Raw genomic sequence first — 17,351 nt, forward strand, 5'->3', positions numbered from 1 at the left:
ATAACAATTATCACGCCTAATCTCAAACTTTCAATTTTATTTATTTATTTACTAATCGGATAATGAAACAAATGAAATTAAATTAGAGATAAACCATAAAATACTTTTAATAAATAAGTAAATATGATAAATACCAAATAAAGCTTAAAATAAAATGAATAAAAACTCTATAATTAAGTTTGAATCAAGCTTCAATTGACGAAAAATCTCCAACAAAATAGGATGTCTATAATATTTCATATAGAATTTTTTTTATCAAAGATTTTAAATCATATATATTTATATATATAATGAAAGTATATTACTATATTAATAAACAATTCTTAAAGAATGCCTAAAACACTTTAAAAAAAGTTTTCCTAACTAAACAGGCCATGGAGTCCTCTTTTAAAAGCAAAACATGGGATGGGTCGTCTAAACCAAACTGAAAACGCAACCCAAATTCTGGCCCGAATCAATCATTGCCGGTTACCGTTTTTCTCCGGACTTGAATTTCTCTCTTCCCCATTTGTCCGTCAAATTAGATTTCTCAAAAATAAAAAAAACCCTAAAATTCTCACCAAGGAAAAATTTTATCTTTGATTTTCTCAAGTAAAATAAAGCGAAAATGGTTCTAGCACAATTAGGAGGGAGCATCTCCCGGGCGATACAGCAGATGAGCAATGCGACGATAATCGACGAGAAGGTTTTAAACGAATGCCTTAACGAAATCACGAGAGCTCTTCTTCAATCCGATGTTCAATTCAAGCTCGTTCGTGATATGCAAACTAATATTAAGAAGATAGTTAATCTCGATGATCTAGCCGCCGGTCATAACAAGCGCAAAATCATTCAACAGGTATTTCAGTTCGAAAAATAAATTATGCTTTTTTTTATTTTTTTCTTCGAATTGAGAACTTATGTGAAGTTCAACTATGATTGAGGGTTTTTAGTCGTAGTATTTTGAATTATTTAATGAAATTGTAAGTAAAAAAAAAAGAATTATTTGATAAACTTAGAGAATTTCCTTATTTATAATTTCGTGATCTTGTTATTTATCTTAATTCGATGCTAAAATTAATTAGATTTGTTAAAGTTCTGAGTTTTTTTCGTCCATTTTTAATCCAAAAATTTGATAACATTTGATTTAATGGCTTTCTGCTGGTTTCTTTGATGTGAAAATTTTTATGTAATTGGAAAACTTTAATCTACCATTTTACAAAAGGAAAAAGTTTGATTCATGCTTTACTTGTATTAGAATAATATTTCGTTTTTAAAAAAGTGTTTGTTTTTAATTGTAGGCAATTTTTAATGAGCTTTGTAAGATGTTGGATCCGGGTAAGCCGTCATTCACTCCAAAGAAAGGGAAAACAAGTGTTGTGATGTTCGTCGGTTTACAAGGTAAGTTATGCTTTTACATGTTCATGTAGATTGAGTTTTGGTATAATTGGTACTGAGAACTGCCTTTGCCCATTGTTCTGAAATTCGTTGCTATGTTTCAAATGTTTTGCTTGGTTAACATTGAATAGAAGACCTGAATTTCTGTTGATATTTGTTTGTGAAATCTTTCAGGGTCTGGAAAAACAACAACTTGTACAAAATATGCATATTATCATCAGAAAAAAGGTTGGAAACCAGCTCTAGTCTGTGCTGATACATTTAGAGCTGGTGCTTTTGATCAGTTGAAGCAGAACGCCACCAAAGCTAAGATTCCATTTTATGGAAGGTATTTTTTATTCATTGTTGTGGCTGCATATGGAAATATGGAATCTGGATTGACGGTTTGTTCACATAATGGTAGTTCTTTGTTTGAAGCACTTGTAATTCTTAGAATGGGATGTGAAAAAGAGAATAATATTGACTCTAGGTTTTTTTCATCAATGACATGAAGCATGTAGCTAATTATTATAACTTTTTTATTGCAGAAAGGGCATAGGAGGGGTGCATGAAAATACTCACATGATATGTATTTAGCAAGTTTGCTTCTCTGTATCTTGAATGAGTAACATATGTCTGTGCACATTTCTATGTATTCTCATTCTGTATGCGAATACATGTGCCTGACATGCATGAAATGCCCTTTATGCATGAAATGCCCTTTATGCATTCCACCTTGTTAGATTGAAATGACTGATATTCATTTAATTTTTGAGAATATATACTATTGATTTCGTAGTTGTGATTCTTGCTGTGGATTTTAACTCCAGAGAATATCTTAGTAGTTTAACCATCACTTCAATTTTCCCTTAATTATTTCAAATAATGTCTTCTGCTTTATCTACAGCTATATGGAGTCAGATCCCGTGAAAATTGCCGTGGAAGGTGTGGAGAGATTTAAGAAGGAAAATTGTGATCTTATAATTGTTGATACCAGTGGACGCCATAAACAGGAGGCTGCACTGTTTGAGGAAATGCGTCAAGTCTCTGAAGCAACGGTATTTTCCTGATTTTATATGCACATTTTGTTTCAGGATAATTTCTTCTAATCATCCCACTAATTATTTTTGCTTCTTTTATATGTTCCAGAAACCAGATCTTGTTATTTTTGTTATGGATAGTAGTATAGGTCAAGCAGCCTTTGATCAAGCTCAAGCATTTAAACAAAGTGTTGCAGTAGGTGCCGTAATTGTTACCAAAATGGATGGTCATGCAAAAGGTGGTGGCGCTCTCAGTGCGTAAGTGTTGTGATTGTTGTTGCCTTTATTTGGTGTACCTGCTAAGCTAGTCTTTGCATTTGCTTTATCATTAGGTTGAGTTCTTATGATATGTGTGTTTTTTTTTACTTATCCTTCTGTGTTTTCTATCAGGGTTGCTGCAACTAAGAGTCCTGTCATATTTATAGGGACTGGAGAGCACATGGATGAGTTCGAAGTGTTTGATGTTAAACCATTTGTAAGCCGCCTTTTAGGTATGCATCTCCTTTTCCTGTTATCTATTCTTCTAACCATAGAAATTATGATTTCCAAAATGGTGATGATTGTTGGAAACATTATCATGGTGCTTATCTTTCTGAATAGGCATGGGTGACTGGTCTGGATTCATGGACAAAATTCAGGAAGTTGTTCCTATGGATCAACAACCTGAGCTTCTCCAAAAGCTTTCAGAAGGGAACTTTACCTTAAGGATTATGTATGAGCAATTTCAGAACATACTAAAAATGGGTCCAATTGGGCAGGTTATTGTTAACTACTCTCTCTGATTGTTCATCAGTATTCTGCTGCATTTTACTTTTAGTAAAGTTGAAGTAGGGTTTTTTGCTTTAATGGGTGTGCCTGTTACTGATTTTGCCATGTTGCATGCAACTTATGGCATGTTCATGTATTTGAAAGATGATGAGGGAATGCTTGTTTCAGTGGTTTACAGATGTCTTACATTTTAGATGTATTGATAAAAATTTTCCTTTGTGAAAACTTCTAATTTCTATGCTTGTTCAATCTCAGACATTTTCACAATTTTTTCCATTTTCTGTAAAGTATTTTACTCAAACTAACTAGTAAATTATAGTAAATCTTTTGGCAAGTTTGATAAACGGTCTTATTGCTCCATAGGTGACTTCCTAGTTTAAACTAATCATTTTGTGGAAGAGAAATAGATATTAACTCTTTGGTAATACGGGATAAGATGTTTGTATGATAATTAGAATGAGCTTGGATGTAAAACCAGCACACTCCTAACATATAAAACTATTTGAAGGTGGAAATCCCCTTCATGTTGCAAGATCTTAGTTAGTTCCTTCATAAAGAAACTGCTGCCACGTAATTGATCTGGTATGCACTTGTACGGTCTGAGGTAAAAGAGAGAAGTAGTCTCCCTGAAAAAATACGTATAAACAAGTTCTTATTGTTCCTAGCCTGTTTCCTAGTGTTGAGAAAATATCAATCTTGTTGTGGTGAAGTCTCTGCTTTCCTGTTGTGTAAATACTTTCTGCATTTATATTGTTTTTTGTATTTTCAATTTTCAAGTCAAAAATAAAATTGTAATACCTAAAATGCATTAAGGATACACGCTTATCATCAGGCATTGACTTGCTTGGTTACTAGTTTAAGGATTTACATTAAGGGCTCATAGTTTAATGTATAAGCTTTTGGATAGTAATTCTCTCCCCCACCCAATGCCCCCCTCCCGCCATCCTCCAAATTCCATTTTTGTCACTCATTTTTCCTCTCTCTTTTCCTTTTTGTTAATGCAGTTGAGTAATTGATTTGCATGGTAGGAGACTACAACTTTAGGCTAACAATGATTTTGGTTGCTTTCTGCAGGTTTTCTCAATGCTCCCAGGATTTAGTGCTGAATTAATGCCAAAAGGTCGTGAAAAAGAAAGCCAGGCAAAGATCAAGCGCTACATGACCGTGATGGACTCAATGACGAATGAAGGCAAGTAAATGCTCTGCTTTATTTATAATCTCGAGACAAGTATTTGCTGAAAGTATAGCATTTTAATAGGATCACTACCTTTTTTATTGTGTTGATTGTAAATGTGCTGCAGAGTTAGATAGTTCAAATCCAAAGCTGATGAATGAGTCAAGGATGATGCGTATAGCACGGGGATCCGGTCGTCATATTCGAGAGGTAATGGAAATGATGGAGGAGTACAAGCGGCTTGCCAAGATATGGAGCAAGATGAAGGGGCTTAAAATTCCAAAGAAGGGTGACATGAGTGCCTTGTCGCGCAACATGAATGCACAGCACATGAGCAAGGTCCTCCCTCCACAGATGCTAAAGCAGATTGGGGGTATGGGAGGCTTGCAGAACTTGATGAAGCAAATGGGTTCTGCCAAAGACATGATGGGTATGTTTGGAGGTGGGGACAAGTAATTTTATACTCTGACTAGTGAAGACCGAAAGCATTTGTATCCCCCGACAAGTCCTTTAGCGAACTGTATTTTTCAGAGATTTTTATTTCTTGCAGGTTAATGCACTTTGATTTTGAATTTTTTTTTTTTCATTTCTAATTTTATTTCAACAATTTAGAATCAAAAGTTTTTTTTCTCTTATTGTATGTATTTAGATTTTTAAAAAAAGAGCTGCAAGGCAAATGTGCTGTATTCAGAAACAAATATGAATTCACATTCGTCATATTTACAAGAATTTGCTCAGAACAGTCTTTCTGAGATGGGTCTCTTCTTCTTCATCATCTTCATCAGACTTAACATATGTGTTGAGAGCATAACGTATTACTGAGTTCACCTGCTTCCTTAATCTTGCGTTATCGACAAAAATATCTGTTACAATCTTCCTTAACTCATCGTCGGTTCTTTTATCACTGCCTTTCATGTCGTGGCTCTCATCCAATCTAGCCAAACAATTTTCTACATCTTGCGCAAGGAGTTGTGCCTATCCATGCGTAAGTAAGTCAGCACTAAAATACTGTTTGATTTCAAAGAATTCGAGGATGCGGCTATAGAGAAGAATATACACGTCAACATGCAAACCAATTCATGAAGGGATTCAAAGAAGTACAAATAAACTGTACAAACTTAGCTGGTGAGACGATCACACTAGACAGTTTATGAAAGAAGAAGATAGTGATTGCACCACAAAAAGAAAACAAAAAGCATTACTATTTGATAGAAAACACTGAAATTGACACATCCCCATAGTTACGGTACTAAGAGTGCAATCCCAATCCCCATCCCCACCCCCTTTTTTTATGAAAAATCATTCCACCACCTTCTGAGCAGATCCAATTCAAAACAAGCCAAACTTTTTTGTATCTTGAAAGTTAAATGGCTCCTTTAAGTCCTAATTCTACACCTGTAACCAAGAAATTCTTTTCTTCTATTTAACTGTGGCTTGATACTTGAGGTTGCCAAAATTTGATCTCTGGTCACTAGAACTAAAAGTCCGGCACCATACCAACAGACCAAACAGCTGTTGGCAACTGTGGCTGTATTTTATAAAGCAAGAATTCAGAACCATAAAAAGGGATAGCTACTGGTTTAATTGCTTCAAACAATGCATCTCGTGTACAACATATACATCACTACTTTAATACAGTATACATACAGATATAATGAAGTGCGCATTCACATACACATACACTCATGCCAGTTAGAAAGCAATTTTGTAACTATCATAATAAGGGGCAATTTTCAAAAACTTTAATAAATAGTCGCTGCAAATGCCAAAACTTTCAGAGAGAATGGGTTTCAAGAGTATGTTAATACAAAGAGTTCATAAAATTGAATGTGGGTGCAAAGGGTACCTCAGCAAGAAGTAGACTGATTCGGTTATCAGAAGTTGTCAAGAGATCAAGAGCATCAGATGGGGATGAAGTATCAACAATCAATTTGTCTTCCTCCTCACTAAGGAAATTAACACTACATTCTCGAAGCCGATCACGAAGAAGATTACATTCATGAAGCAGTTTCGTATTTGCAGCATTGGCATGCTCCATCTTTTGCTTTTCCTTCTGCAGAACCCTCTGAAAATTGCACATTGAATAACAGAATGAGAAATTTGTCTGTTAAAAAAATCAAACCTATAGTTTCGAGAAGGAAGAAACCATTGATTACCTCCAATTCTAGTTTTTCTTTCATCACACGGCTAAGCTCTTGCTTCAATTCGGATTGAGAAGTTCGAAGAGATTTCACCTCCTTAACAAGGAGCTTTACATCTGCTTTTGATTTCACCTCTAACTCGTCATGATGTTTGTGCAAGTCCGCAAGTTTTTCTCTAGCAACATCTAACTCTTCCAGCAACATTTTGTTTTCCTTCATGATTAACAAATTTGCTGACTCAACAAATGCCTTTTCATCCTGGAATATTTTAGCAGTTACTAGTTAAAGCTTATCATTAATTGAATAAAACTGTTAAAATAAGGAAATGTTAAGAACACAAAAAGAAACCTGTTCAGTCTTTAACTTCAATTCCATCTCCAAACACTGCTTTCGAAGTTCCTCCACATCCCACTGCATTTGAGTAAATCTTTCTCTTTCAAGCAAAACTGCTTGCTGCATGTTTTCATCACAATTCTCTCTAGTGGTTTCAAGTTCCACTTCCAAATCCTTGACCTGAAAGAGAAAATCCTATCAAGTCAGTCACATAGATGATGCTAATCAAAATATAATTATGCTTCATTACGTATCTTAAGACAGCCCTTTTTCCTACGTACAAAACATATAACCCCTATCCAAGCAGAATGGAGAGAAAACATACATGTACAAACCTAAATGGTTTGAGATTAAGGCTTATCAAGTTGAGTTGAGCACAGTTCAGTTTCCACTCAATTAATGCCATTATCATATAAACATAAACCACAGCATCCAAGTTCCTAATGATATTGAAGCTGTAAAGAAAGGTTTTCCAAGTAACCATTTCTAATTCTTAAAAGTGTGTGAACTATTAAACTGCCTTCCCAAGTCCATAAATCTGACAAATCAATTTTAGCCTAATATTCGGTTTATAAGGAATCCAATTTAAAATCTTCTAATCCTCTCCAACTATTAATATAATCCCAGTCTACTTACTCAAAGCAGTTAGTTTTCTGGCCTTCAAAACCCAATTTTAGTGTAATGATTACCCATACTGAGCTTCAACAATTAGTCTTCTACAGTTTATCTTGTGAAATTATTTTATACGCCAGAAATGGCCTACATTTCAGACAAGCAATGTTTTATTTGTTCAGGTTAACTCCATGGTAATAACACCGCCAAAGCCTAATTCAAGTACCCCAGAAGCAAATGTTCACTGAATTAGTTGCCTCTTCCAATTAAGGACTTATTCTTTGGACAAAGCCAAAATATCCATTATATTATGTTTTGGAATCACAAATGAATGTTCTTCACATGCCCTTCCTTGCGAAAAATTAAATATGCAAATAATTAAGTCTTTTTGGGCTAGAAGGAATTGACTAGTAGAACATGGGATGTTCTGCAAAAGGTAATGTAATGAGACCCTACACTTTTAGCATTTCCACACCACATGTTCTCTCACAAGAAATTTATCAAATATCAAACAAATACTAGATAGGAAGTTTGAGCACAATGTCCACTTTCCAAAGATCAAAAACATAAAAGATAAGCCTCACCAAGTACTCACCAAACAATGTCAAGATCACAGATCATAAAAGCTACCATCTCTTTCTTTCATATATTTCGTGGACTAACATCATACTCCTAAAGAAAGTTTGTTTCAGCAAATTGAAAAGTTAAGGATCGGACTGCCACATATTTAAACAAAGAAAATCCAAGTTCAAAACAATAAGAAGCAATATAAGATGCCTAGTCTTCATAGGTCAGCTTTTAGGCATTTGAAAGGAACAAAATTAAAGATTTAAAGATTGTCAGCCAATGCAAGATCTACAAACCAAACAATACAATTAAATTACTATAATGGACATTGGCAGATCAGAAAATGAAATAAGTTGGGATAAAGTTGAAAATCCAAAGCAAAAGCAAATATACCAAAAAGCATAGAAAAATGAATGAGTAATACACATTTCCTTAAAAAACCAATCACAGAAATAGAATTGCATTCAAAGGGCTTCTACATTCTAACTATAGTTGAAAATACCTTAGTTGCCAGGAATTGCCTAACAGCAACTTCTTGATTCAACCTAGCTATAAGATCTTCCATGTCTGTTTCTGCAGTAGCTAGTCTCCTCTGCAGCGTATTAAGAACCCTTTTTAATTTATGGCGCTCATCTGATAGGAAAAGGACAAGCAAATTTCTATGGAATAGTAAACCTGAGCTAAGAGAATCCAAGGTTTCAGGAGCTTCAGCATTTTCAGGCAGGTCAAGTAACCCATCACCAAACAAACTAGCTATCACTGAGTTTGATATTTCACTAGCTCTCACAGAACTTAAGTCACTTCCAATGCTTTCTGTTGACAATCTACGAACATGGCCATCCATTTTGCAATACTCTAGTTCAGGCAAATGCTCTGCTCCATCTCCATGAAGAAATCTACTATCAGTAGTATTTTTTGTAAGTTTATCTCCTGCAATGTTGGTTTCTCTTACAGAACGTATTTTTCGCTTGGAAAACTTTTCTAGGTTTTCTGGAATAAAGCTCTTGTTAAATATGCCATAGATCATACTTTTTTCTAAGGGTTCAACCAAATTTGGTTCAGAAGTTGAAGGTTCCATGGAAGGATCAGCAGAATTATCTTTTTCTCGCCTTGGTGTTCCAAGCTCAGATATGTCATCAGAAGAAGCATTATCATGATCAGATGCCATTGAACTAGAAATTATAGGGGAAACATCTGAGTTGGTCTTGGACAGAAATGAAGTAACCACACCACTAACAGAAGAAACAGCAACTGATTGATTTATATTGTCAAAGGCTGTAAAAAGACAAACACATTTTGATCATCGAGCAAAACTTAATATGGATTTATAGTCTAATACTAAATATAAAGACAGGCTGCAGTTCAAGGTGTAAAAAAATATTCATCCATTTACAAGAGGCATCAAGGAAAAACCTACAAGACCTCACAGCAGCTTCTAGCTCAAGAAATGTAGCCACTGAGGCGCTTCTGGAAATATCAATATCTGATAAAAGTTTTTCCATCCAATCCTCCAAAGAACACCTTCTCTGCAATAAACTAACCATTTTGAGAATATTATTATTAAAAATGTTGTATTATTCCTAAAAATATATGGAAATAAATGAAGCTCATTTCAAGCATTACCAAAAGGAGAATGCACACCACGTAATGTCAACAAAGTAACACAACTGCATGATCAGTTTTCAGATTGCCAATAGATAATGAGAAAAGGGTTATTAAAGATTGGACATAACACATTATTCATCATTCATCCAGTTCAACACGACCAATAGTTGCTTTTAGCCCAGATTGTTATGGCCTGACCCATGTATGCACAGAACACGAGATAAATGTTCAAATTTTTTAGGTTGTCTAACATAATTAATTTCTTTTACTGTGCCTGTTCAGGGAAACACATGGGAACCTATTATTTATAAAGATTCATATTGTTGCCATGGAAAATAAGCAAACATATTTTAGCTTACCTCCTCCAACAGTGTTCTGTTTTTCACCCTCAAAATCCTCTTTGGAGGAGCTGGGGGCAGATTTTTCTTGGGAAATGTCTTCTTAAGCTGCCAAACAGATGAAGAAAATGAGAGTGCACTAAACCATTTTAAGCATATGAGACAGAAAATGGCATGTTTTTCCAGCACATAAAATAGACAAATATTTTACCCCAAAAATAAAAAAGACAAACACATCTGTGAATGTTCAAGGAATATGAGAATATAAGGGCCAATAGAGCATAAGAGATACAAAGAAGATAAACACACTTTCTCAGATGATAAAACTGAAGCACCATAACTTACTTCAGTTAGTAGCTTTAAGAAATCACTAAATCTTCGTAATATTCCCCGGGTGGTAGTGACGCCTTCTGGTGATTGAATGCCAACTTGAACCCTGTAAAACTGTCCTCAATGGATGTTAAAAACGAAATAATTGATGCAACTATTCCTTAACTGGAACTTAACAACCACATCAAATAAGGAGAAAAGACACCAAAATGGTAGGGGAAAAAATCCCTATATGGAATACTTACTTCTTATCATTTTTTTTTTCATTATTAGATAAAAAAATAACATCCAAAAAAACTAATAAATAATAACATCATGTAAGTAATGCAGATGACTAAGAATTAAACCATATACATAATACCTAATATACCAAGAGAATTCTCTAACATATTTTATTTCCTTTTCTTTTTCTGGTTTCTTTTTGGTTGGTTGGGGGAGGGGACTTGTACCAAGTCCCAACTCCTAAAGTGGCTCCATTACTAATTGGATTCCTATTGGCTAGTGACCCAGTGAGCACCAACTAATGCCTCCGAATACCATAACATTCCTACACACATAATTCATGAATCTCACCTCAATCCCACTAAAATCCTCTCTAGATTGCTTCATTATCATCTTAAGTATGCCTCTCTTGTTATTTCCTAGCTAATTATTCCCACAAATAACAAAACCCCCAAAAATTGTCACCTCAGAATACTTTTAAAGAAGTAATCTTTGGGTAACAAAAATAAAGACAAGCGTTCCAAGAGAAACAAGTGATTAAAAAATTATGACACACCAGTCATATTGTGCATTCCCTTCCATCCCAATTCATGTATAAACAAACATGTTTGCAGTCTACCATGAATATTAACATATATATATTTATATTTATATTCATATTTATATTTATATATATCAATATGGTTACACAGAAAGAACAATTATCACATAAAAAATGACAACTATTATCTAATTTGAAAGAACTAAATACTCCCAAGAGAAAAAGTAGTACCACAACAGAGTCTGAACCTCCGGATGCTGGTAGAAGAATAAAAGAAGGAATTGTAACACAGTAACTCCACCCTGTATGAGGGTCATGAGGCCATACTGTGTCCTGCCCATCCTGCATTGAAACTCAAATTAAAAAATGTTATCAGTGAACATGAATCAAATTTCCAAAAAGGAATGCTACAAAAAAATAGAACATTTCATCAACCGATCACATGTTAATGACATGCTACAATGCAACCAAATGGCTGGTTGCACACCTAATCAATGCTATCCGTAGAATGAAGTGGAAAACATTTTGTGCGGGTAATATGCAATTTTATGAGGAAGCACATATTAAACAGACAGAACATCATTTTCTTAATCATTCACCCATGTTAGTATGGTTCACTTTGTTCTCGGGAACATAACAATCAATTGTCAAAGAAAAGCTTAAATGACAATCAGAAAAACAAAGAGAAAGATTAGCTCTTGCGCATCAATCTTCCATATTCATGAATCGAAGCATAAAAAAAAATAGACATTCCTATAGCAAGCAGCTCGACTTGTTGTCAGTTCTCTTGTTAGTTCAATTTAAGGAACACAAGCAATTCATCAAACCAAAAAGAAAAAGATAGCGACGCCCATCAAAAGTAACCTCTTGTAATGATTCAAACTTGAACTTTTACATCTAAAACTCTCCTCCATTTGAAAGAAATATTTAATTTAGCTCAATTTAATTCAAAATTAAACCTCTAAAACAAAAGGGGAAGAGTAATAAAAGAAAAAGAAAAAAACTTTACATTGAAAACATCAAAATTCACGTGAAATGAGACGTGAAATAGAGGGAAGAGGAAATACCCATTTCCGAGGAGGTGTAGACCAGTCCATCCCCAAAGGCAACGGCGAGGTCCCGTCGTGGCGGTGCCTTGGTGGGCTCCTACAATTGGCCACCGAAGCTCTTTTATTTCTATCATCATCACCATCACCATCACCATCACCATAATCACGGCCATTAGAATCATTTTGAGGTGAGATTAAGAAATCGAATGATGACTCCTGATCGATTATTGGATTATCAGAGAAGTTGGCGAAATCAAATAAAGACAGATCGTGCGCGTAAAGATTCATCTTTTTTTTGGGTTTAGGATTTTCGGTTTCTAAATGGAATTGGGATTCCTCTGCTTTTGTTCTCCCTTTTTTTCTTTTCTTCTACGTTTCTGGGCTTGGGACAGATGGAAATTTTGGATCCTGGGAATTTCATTTTATTTATTAAAGCCTCTTCAATTTTCAAGTCTGACTAGTTTTTTACGTGTGTGATGCACGGATTTTTATTTTTCATAAAATTATTTTAATTAATTAAGTCTTTAAAAATATTGTTTTTTTTATTCTAAATTTATATGTGGAAGTTATTTTAATTTTAAATCAAAATATAAAAAAAATTATATAATTGTATTTAAAATTAGAGAAAATATTTTATTTTTATTTTTTTCAACAATTTATATATGTGTTTAATAATTTAAATTTAAAAGAAGATATTTAAAATTTAAATTTAATGTAAAATATATGACAAAATACGCTTATAAATATAAAAATTATTTTATGATTATTTTTAAATTTAAAGATTTGTTGAATCTATTTAGTAGGTAATTTGAAGTATTTATATGTATTTATGACGTTGAATTTTTTTATATCTTTCAAATTAAATTAATAATAAAATGTTATTAATTTGTGTATATTGCTTACATTTTATATTTACAATTTTTATAACAAATAAAATCCAAAATCACTTTCTTAAATTCACAATTTCAAATGTAAAAATACTATTTTTTTATTAGACAACCATTTATTTTAATATAAGTTATTTTAATTTTTTTAAAATTTATCAAACAAAAGATATTAAAAAATTTATAATCTGAAAAATATATGTTAAAATTTTTATTTTTATATATTAAAAACATAACAATTTGATTGCAATTGAAATATTTTTATCAAATAACAATTAAATAGTCAATTTAAAAATTTTTATTAGAAAGCTCATATTTGTTCATTAACTATATTTTCCTATTTTTATGTACATGTATTTTAGCAGATATTTTTATATTATTTTTTTAATATTTAAGATTATCATAATTCGAATCCTAATTATTGAAATTAAGAGTTTAATATTTTACAAATAGTCTACGCAGTTGCTAATTATTTTTAGATTATATTTAATGCTAAATTATAAACATAAAAAGCTGTATAATATAAAAATAAAATTAAGGTTAGGTGATACTAATTTAAGGATAGGTGAAATTTATTTAAATAAAGTAATAAAATTAATAAATTATTTTTATAAAAATATATTAATTATTTTTATTTTATAAAAATAAAATCCAAACTTACTTTCTTAAATTCTCATTTTCAAATGTAAAAATATTGTTTCTTGATTGGACAATCATTTATTTTAAAATAAGTTATTTTAATTTTTTTTGAATTTATCAAACAAAAGACATTACAATTTTTATAATATTAGAAATATATGTTAAAAATAATTTTAAATTTTATTTTTATATATTAAAAACCTAATAAATTGATTGAAATTGGCATATTTATTTATGTCAAATAATAATTTAAATGATCAATTTAAAAAATTTTATTACAAAGCTCATATTTGTTCATTAACTATATTTTCCTATTTCTATGTATATGTATTTTAGTAGATATTTATATATACATATATATATATATATATTTTAGTATTTGAGATTATCAAAATTCAAAACCTAATCACTGAAACTAAAAGTTCAACATTTTACTAATAGTCTTGCTAGTTATTTTTAGATTATATTTAATGCTAAATTATAAATATAAAAAGACTAATATAAAAATAAAATTAAGGTTAGGTGATACTAATTTAAGGATAGGTGAAATTTATTTAAATAAAGTAATAAAATTAATTTTTTTATAAAAATCTATTAATTATTTTTATTTTATAAAATTAAAATCCAAACTCACTTTCTTAATTTCTCATTTTCAAATGTAAAAATATTGTTTCTTGATTGGACAACCATTTATTTTAAAATAAGTTATTTTATTTTTTTATGAATTTATCAAACAAAATGCATTAAAAAATTTATAATGTGAGAAATATATGTTAAAGTTAAGTTTAAATTTTATTTTTATATATTAAAAACTTAATAATTTGATTGCAATTGGCATATTTATTTATGTCAAATAATAATTAAATAATCAATTTAAAAAATTTTATTAGAAAGCTTATATTTGTTCATTAACTATATTTTCCTATTTTTATATACATGTATTTTAATAGAATATTTTTATATTATTTTTTTTAGTATTTGAGATTATTAGAATTCGAATATTAATCATTGAAATTAAGAGTTCAACATTTTACCAATAGTCTTCGTAGTTGCTAGTTATTTTGAGATTATATTTATGCTAAATTATAGATATAAAAGGTTGCATAATATAAAAATAAAATTAAGGTTAGGTGATACTAATTTAACGATAAGTGAAATTTATTTTAATAAAGTAATAAAATTAATAAATTAGTTTTATAAAAATATATTAATTATTTTCATGATTATATAGTTTCCAAATATTATAAACTTTTGTTGGAATATCAAATAATTAACAGGTAATAAGTTTTTAAAATATTTTTTGTATGGATTAATTAATTGGAAGTAATTCAAATTATTTTCTCACATGTTAAAAGGTCTTCCATTTAATGTAGTATTGTAATATTGGAAAGACAACATAAAAAATTTTAAATTTGGTTTTTTAATAATAATTTAAATTTAAATTCATTTTATTATCTTATATCTTATATAAAAGATAAAATATTTAATAAAAAAAGAAAATTATCCAATGTGAATGGTCTATATTATTGACATGTGGAAAGTCTTAAAAAATGTCATATTTCCTCTAATAAATAAATTTTATTTTATTTGATACATTTTTAATTTAAAAACTAATTAAAAAAACTAAATTAACTATTTTTTTATTAATTACCTTAAATTACTCTTATTAAATTCATATGAAAGGTATTAAAATTTTGATTGCCATTATTCATAAATAAAATAATTTTATGTCTTTTTTTCAATTATAAATATTCAACTCTTGAATTATATTTATTAAAATATATACTTTCCAATTTTTAAAAAAAATATAACCTATTAGCTCCACCTTTTAAGTTTTACATATGTATATATATTTAATATTTTGATTTTAAAATTATCAATAGATAATCAAATCCATTAAAATTAATTTTAGTATGTCAAATGAAATTAATTTTATTATTATTATTATTATTACACTAATTTCAAGATATCTTTTTTCATTTCTCTCAAGCATATTGAATTCACATTATACTTGACTATTTTAATTGTCTAAGTATAAATTATTCTCAATTTAAAATACAACTAGCTTCATAGCCCAAGCAATGCACAGATTATTTATATATATAATCATACACACAAATAAATATTTTTAATAAAATAATATAAAATTTACATATGTATATATATATATATATATATATTCAATTTTACTTATTTAAAAAAAACAAAACTTTTGTCAATGAGACCTTTTCTTAATTAGTGGTAAGGAAAAGAGATCTTGAAACCTTGAGATCCAAGGTTCAAATCTTTTCATAAATGAGTTTGATTAAAATTTATATTGGATTGGTTTAGTTATGTCCTAATATAAATATTGATTGATTTATTTGTTTAATTTAATTTAATAATTTTCTAATATGAATGTAATATTTGAATAATATTGTTGTTAAAGAAAAAGAAAGCTGAATTTTGCTTTAACTCAAAGTTCTTCATCAATTTTACATTATTTATATTTATTCTAGTTAAACACAAGTTAATTTTATTTAAGAAAACAATAAATTTATATGTTATGATTATAAGAGTAATGTAGATATATTTTGGTGCAATTCCAATAATATCTTTCAATAATATTTTAGCAAATTTGATTTATAGAAAATGTAAATATAATGTTTTCTTTTGACTTTTCTAGGAAAAAAATTAAAAGAAAAAATTGATTCTAGTAAATGATTATACGTATTTTTTCAAATAATTTCGATTTATTGTTATTCATGATAACCTATTAATAAAGTAAATCAAGTTCAAAAGGAATAAAAATCTATAATCATAATTCATTATATATGTGCTCTGTGAGACTTGAGTTTAAATTTTGGATGTTGATGGTTTAGCAAATAATCACATAGCAAAATTGGCAACTATAATAAAAATTTCAATTAAAATCAATTTAATTCTCTATCTTAATATAGAAGAAAATTAATAATGTAAAATGTAAAAGCAAGTCATTTGGCACAACAACATTCTACTATGAAATTATAAAAAATTTGTATATAATGCCAATTTGCTAAAGATTGGTTGCCTATTAAATGCAAATACCAAATCGTATATGGTGATAAGAGATACCTTAATCCTTACATTTTAAAAAACTTGTTAAATAACATGGAATATATCAATAACAGTTTTTTCTCTTGTATATTAATTACTATATTTGCATATATAATAACAAAAAATTAAAGTTTAATCCCTATAGTAGAATGAAATTACTTATCATATAAGATATTATGAGAAAAATAAGGTTTCCACCCTATTTGTTTTACTTTTATTTTGATTTGTAAAAGAAAAACAACAACTATAAAATCTAGGATATTTTTTCTATAAAAAATAATTATTATATTATAATTTAATAATTATACGTTTTTAATTTAGCAAATAAGATTATGTTAATACCATAATACCATTATTATAAAACACTAATAAGAAAATCATAGGATCAATAAACAATATCACATACGAATGGATAAAAAAAGAAGGTCAAAATAACTTACTAAAAAAATCTAGAAAGAAAATGAGACACAAAAAGGCAAAAAAAAAGAGTTAAATAATTACATTCATCGAAATTATTACACCATTCTTAAGATAGTATTGATAATTTTTTTTTTTCTGATATGTAATGAAGATTCTAATCATAAATTTTTTGTGTATTGACCTAGTTTCTTAGACAAAAGATATGGTTGGAGGAAAATTTTCAAATGTTTTTACATTAATTTTTTATTGATGAACGA

General features: G+C 29.7%; 2 protein-coding genes across 4 annotated transcripts; one reads left to right on the forward strand and one right to left on the reverse strand.

Moving 5' to 3' along the window:
- Positions 1-395: 395 nt before the first annotated feature.
- Positions 396-5,090, forward strand: LOC111278810 (signal recognition particle subunit SRP54 2-like). The gene is made up of 9 exons (XM_022865468.2): positions 396-838; positions 1,281-1,380; positions 1,552-1,705; positions 2,264-2,414; positions 2,506-2,654; positions 2,787-2,887; positions 2,997-3,154; positions 4,239-4,353; positions 4,466-5,090. Exons 1-9 carry the CDS (start codon positions 608-610, stop codon positions 4,792-4,794), a joined length of 1,488 nt encoding a protein of 495 aa, XP_022721203.1. The 5' UTR covers positions 396-607; the 3' UTR covers positions 4,795-5,090.
- On the reverse strand, positions 4,946-12,470 carry LOC111278809 (Phox (PX) domain-containing protein). 3 transcript variants are annotated; one of them, XM_022865465.2, is made up of 10 exons: positions 12,095-12,470; positions 11,259-11,369; positions 10,280-10,378; positions 9,956-10,042; positions 9,409-9,517; positions 8,494-9,266; positions 6,828-6,992; positions 6,495-6,737; positions 6,185-6,403; positions 4,946-5,313 (listed from the first exon to the last, which is right to left on the reverse strand). In XM_022865465.2, the coding sequence occupies exons 1-10, from the start codon at positions 12,362-12,364 to the stop codon at positions 5,059-5,061; spliced, it is 2,331 nt and encodes a 776-aa protein (XP_022721200.2). In that variant the 5' UTR covers positions 12,365-12,470; the 3' UTR covers positions 4,946-5,058. The 3 variants fall into 3 exon arrangements, with proteins under 3 accessions (XP_022721200.2, XP_022721201.2, XP_022721202.2); XM_022865467.2 differs by lacking the exon at positions 4,946-5,313 and adding an exon at positions 5,336-5,866; XM_022865466.2 differs by lacking the exon at positions 9,956-10,042.
- Positions 12,471-17,351: the final 4,881 nt, after the last annotated feature.

The sequence above is a fragment of the Durio zibethinus genome, chromosome 8, assembly GCF_047325235.1.
Source record: "Durio zibethinus cultivar Kanyao isolate XHJ-2024 chromosome 8, ASM4732523v1, whole genome shotgun sequence".
Lineage (NCBI taxonomy): Eukaryota > Viridiplantae > Streptophyta > Magnoliopsida > Malvales > Malvaceae > Durio > Durio zibethinus.

Coding starts and splice junctions, on each gene's coding strand:
- LOC111278810 (XM_022865468.2), top strand. CDS start 608: ATGGTTCTAGCACAATTAGGAGGGAGCATCTCCCGGGCGATACAGCAG. Junction 839..1,280: donor AGCGCAAAATCATTCAACAG/GTATTTCAGTTC, acceptor TTTTAATTGTAG/GCAATTTTTAATGAGCTTTG. Junction 4,354..4,465: donor GGACTCAATGACGAATGAAG/GCAAGTAAATGC, acceptor AATGTGCTGCAG/AGTTAGATAGTTCAAATCCA.
- LOC111278809 (XM_022865465.2), bottom strand. CDS start 12,364: ATGAATCTTTACGCGCACGATCTGTCTTTATTTGATTTCGCCAACTTC. Junction 10,043..10,279: donor TCTTAAAGCTACTAACTGAA/GTAAGTTATGGT, acceptor TCTGTTTGGCAG/CTTAAGAAGACATTTCCCAA. Junction 6,404..6,494: donor AAGAAAAACTAGAATTGGAG/GTAATCAATGGT, acceptor TGCAATTTTCAG/AGGGTTCTGCAGAAGGAAAA.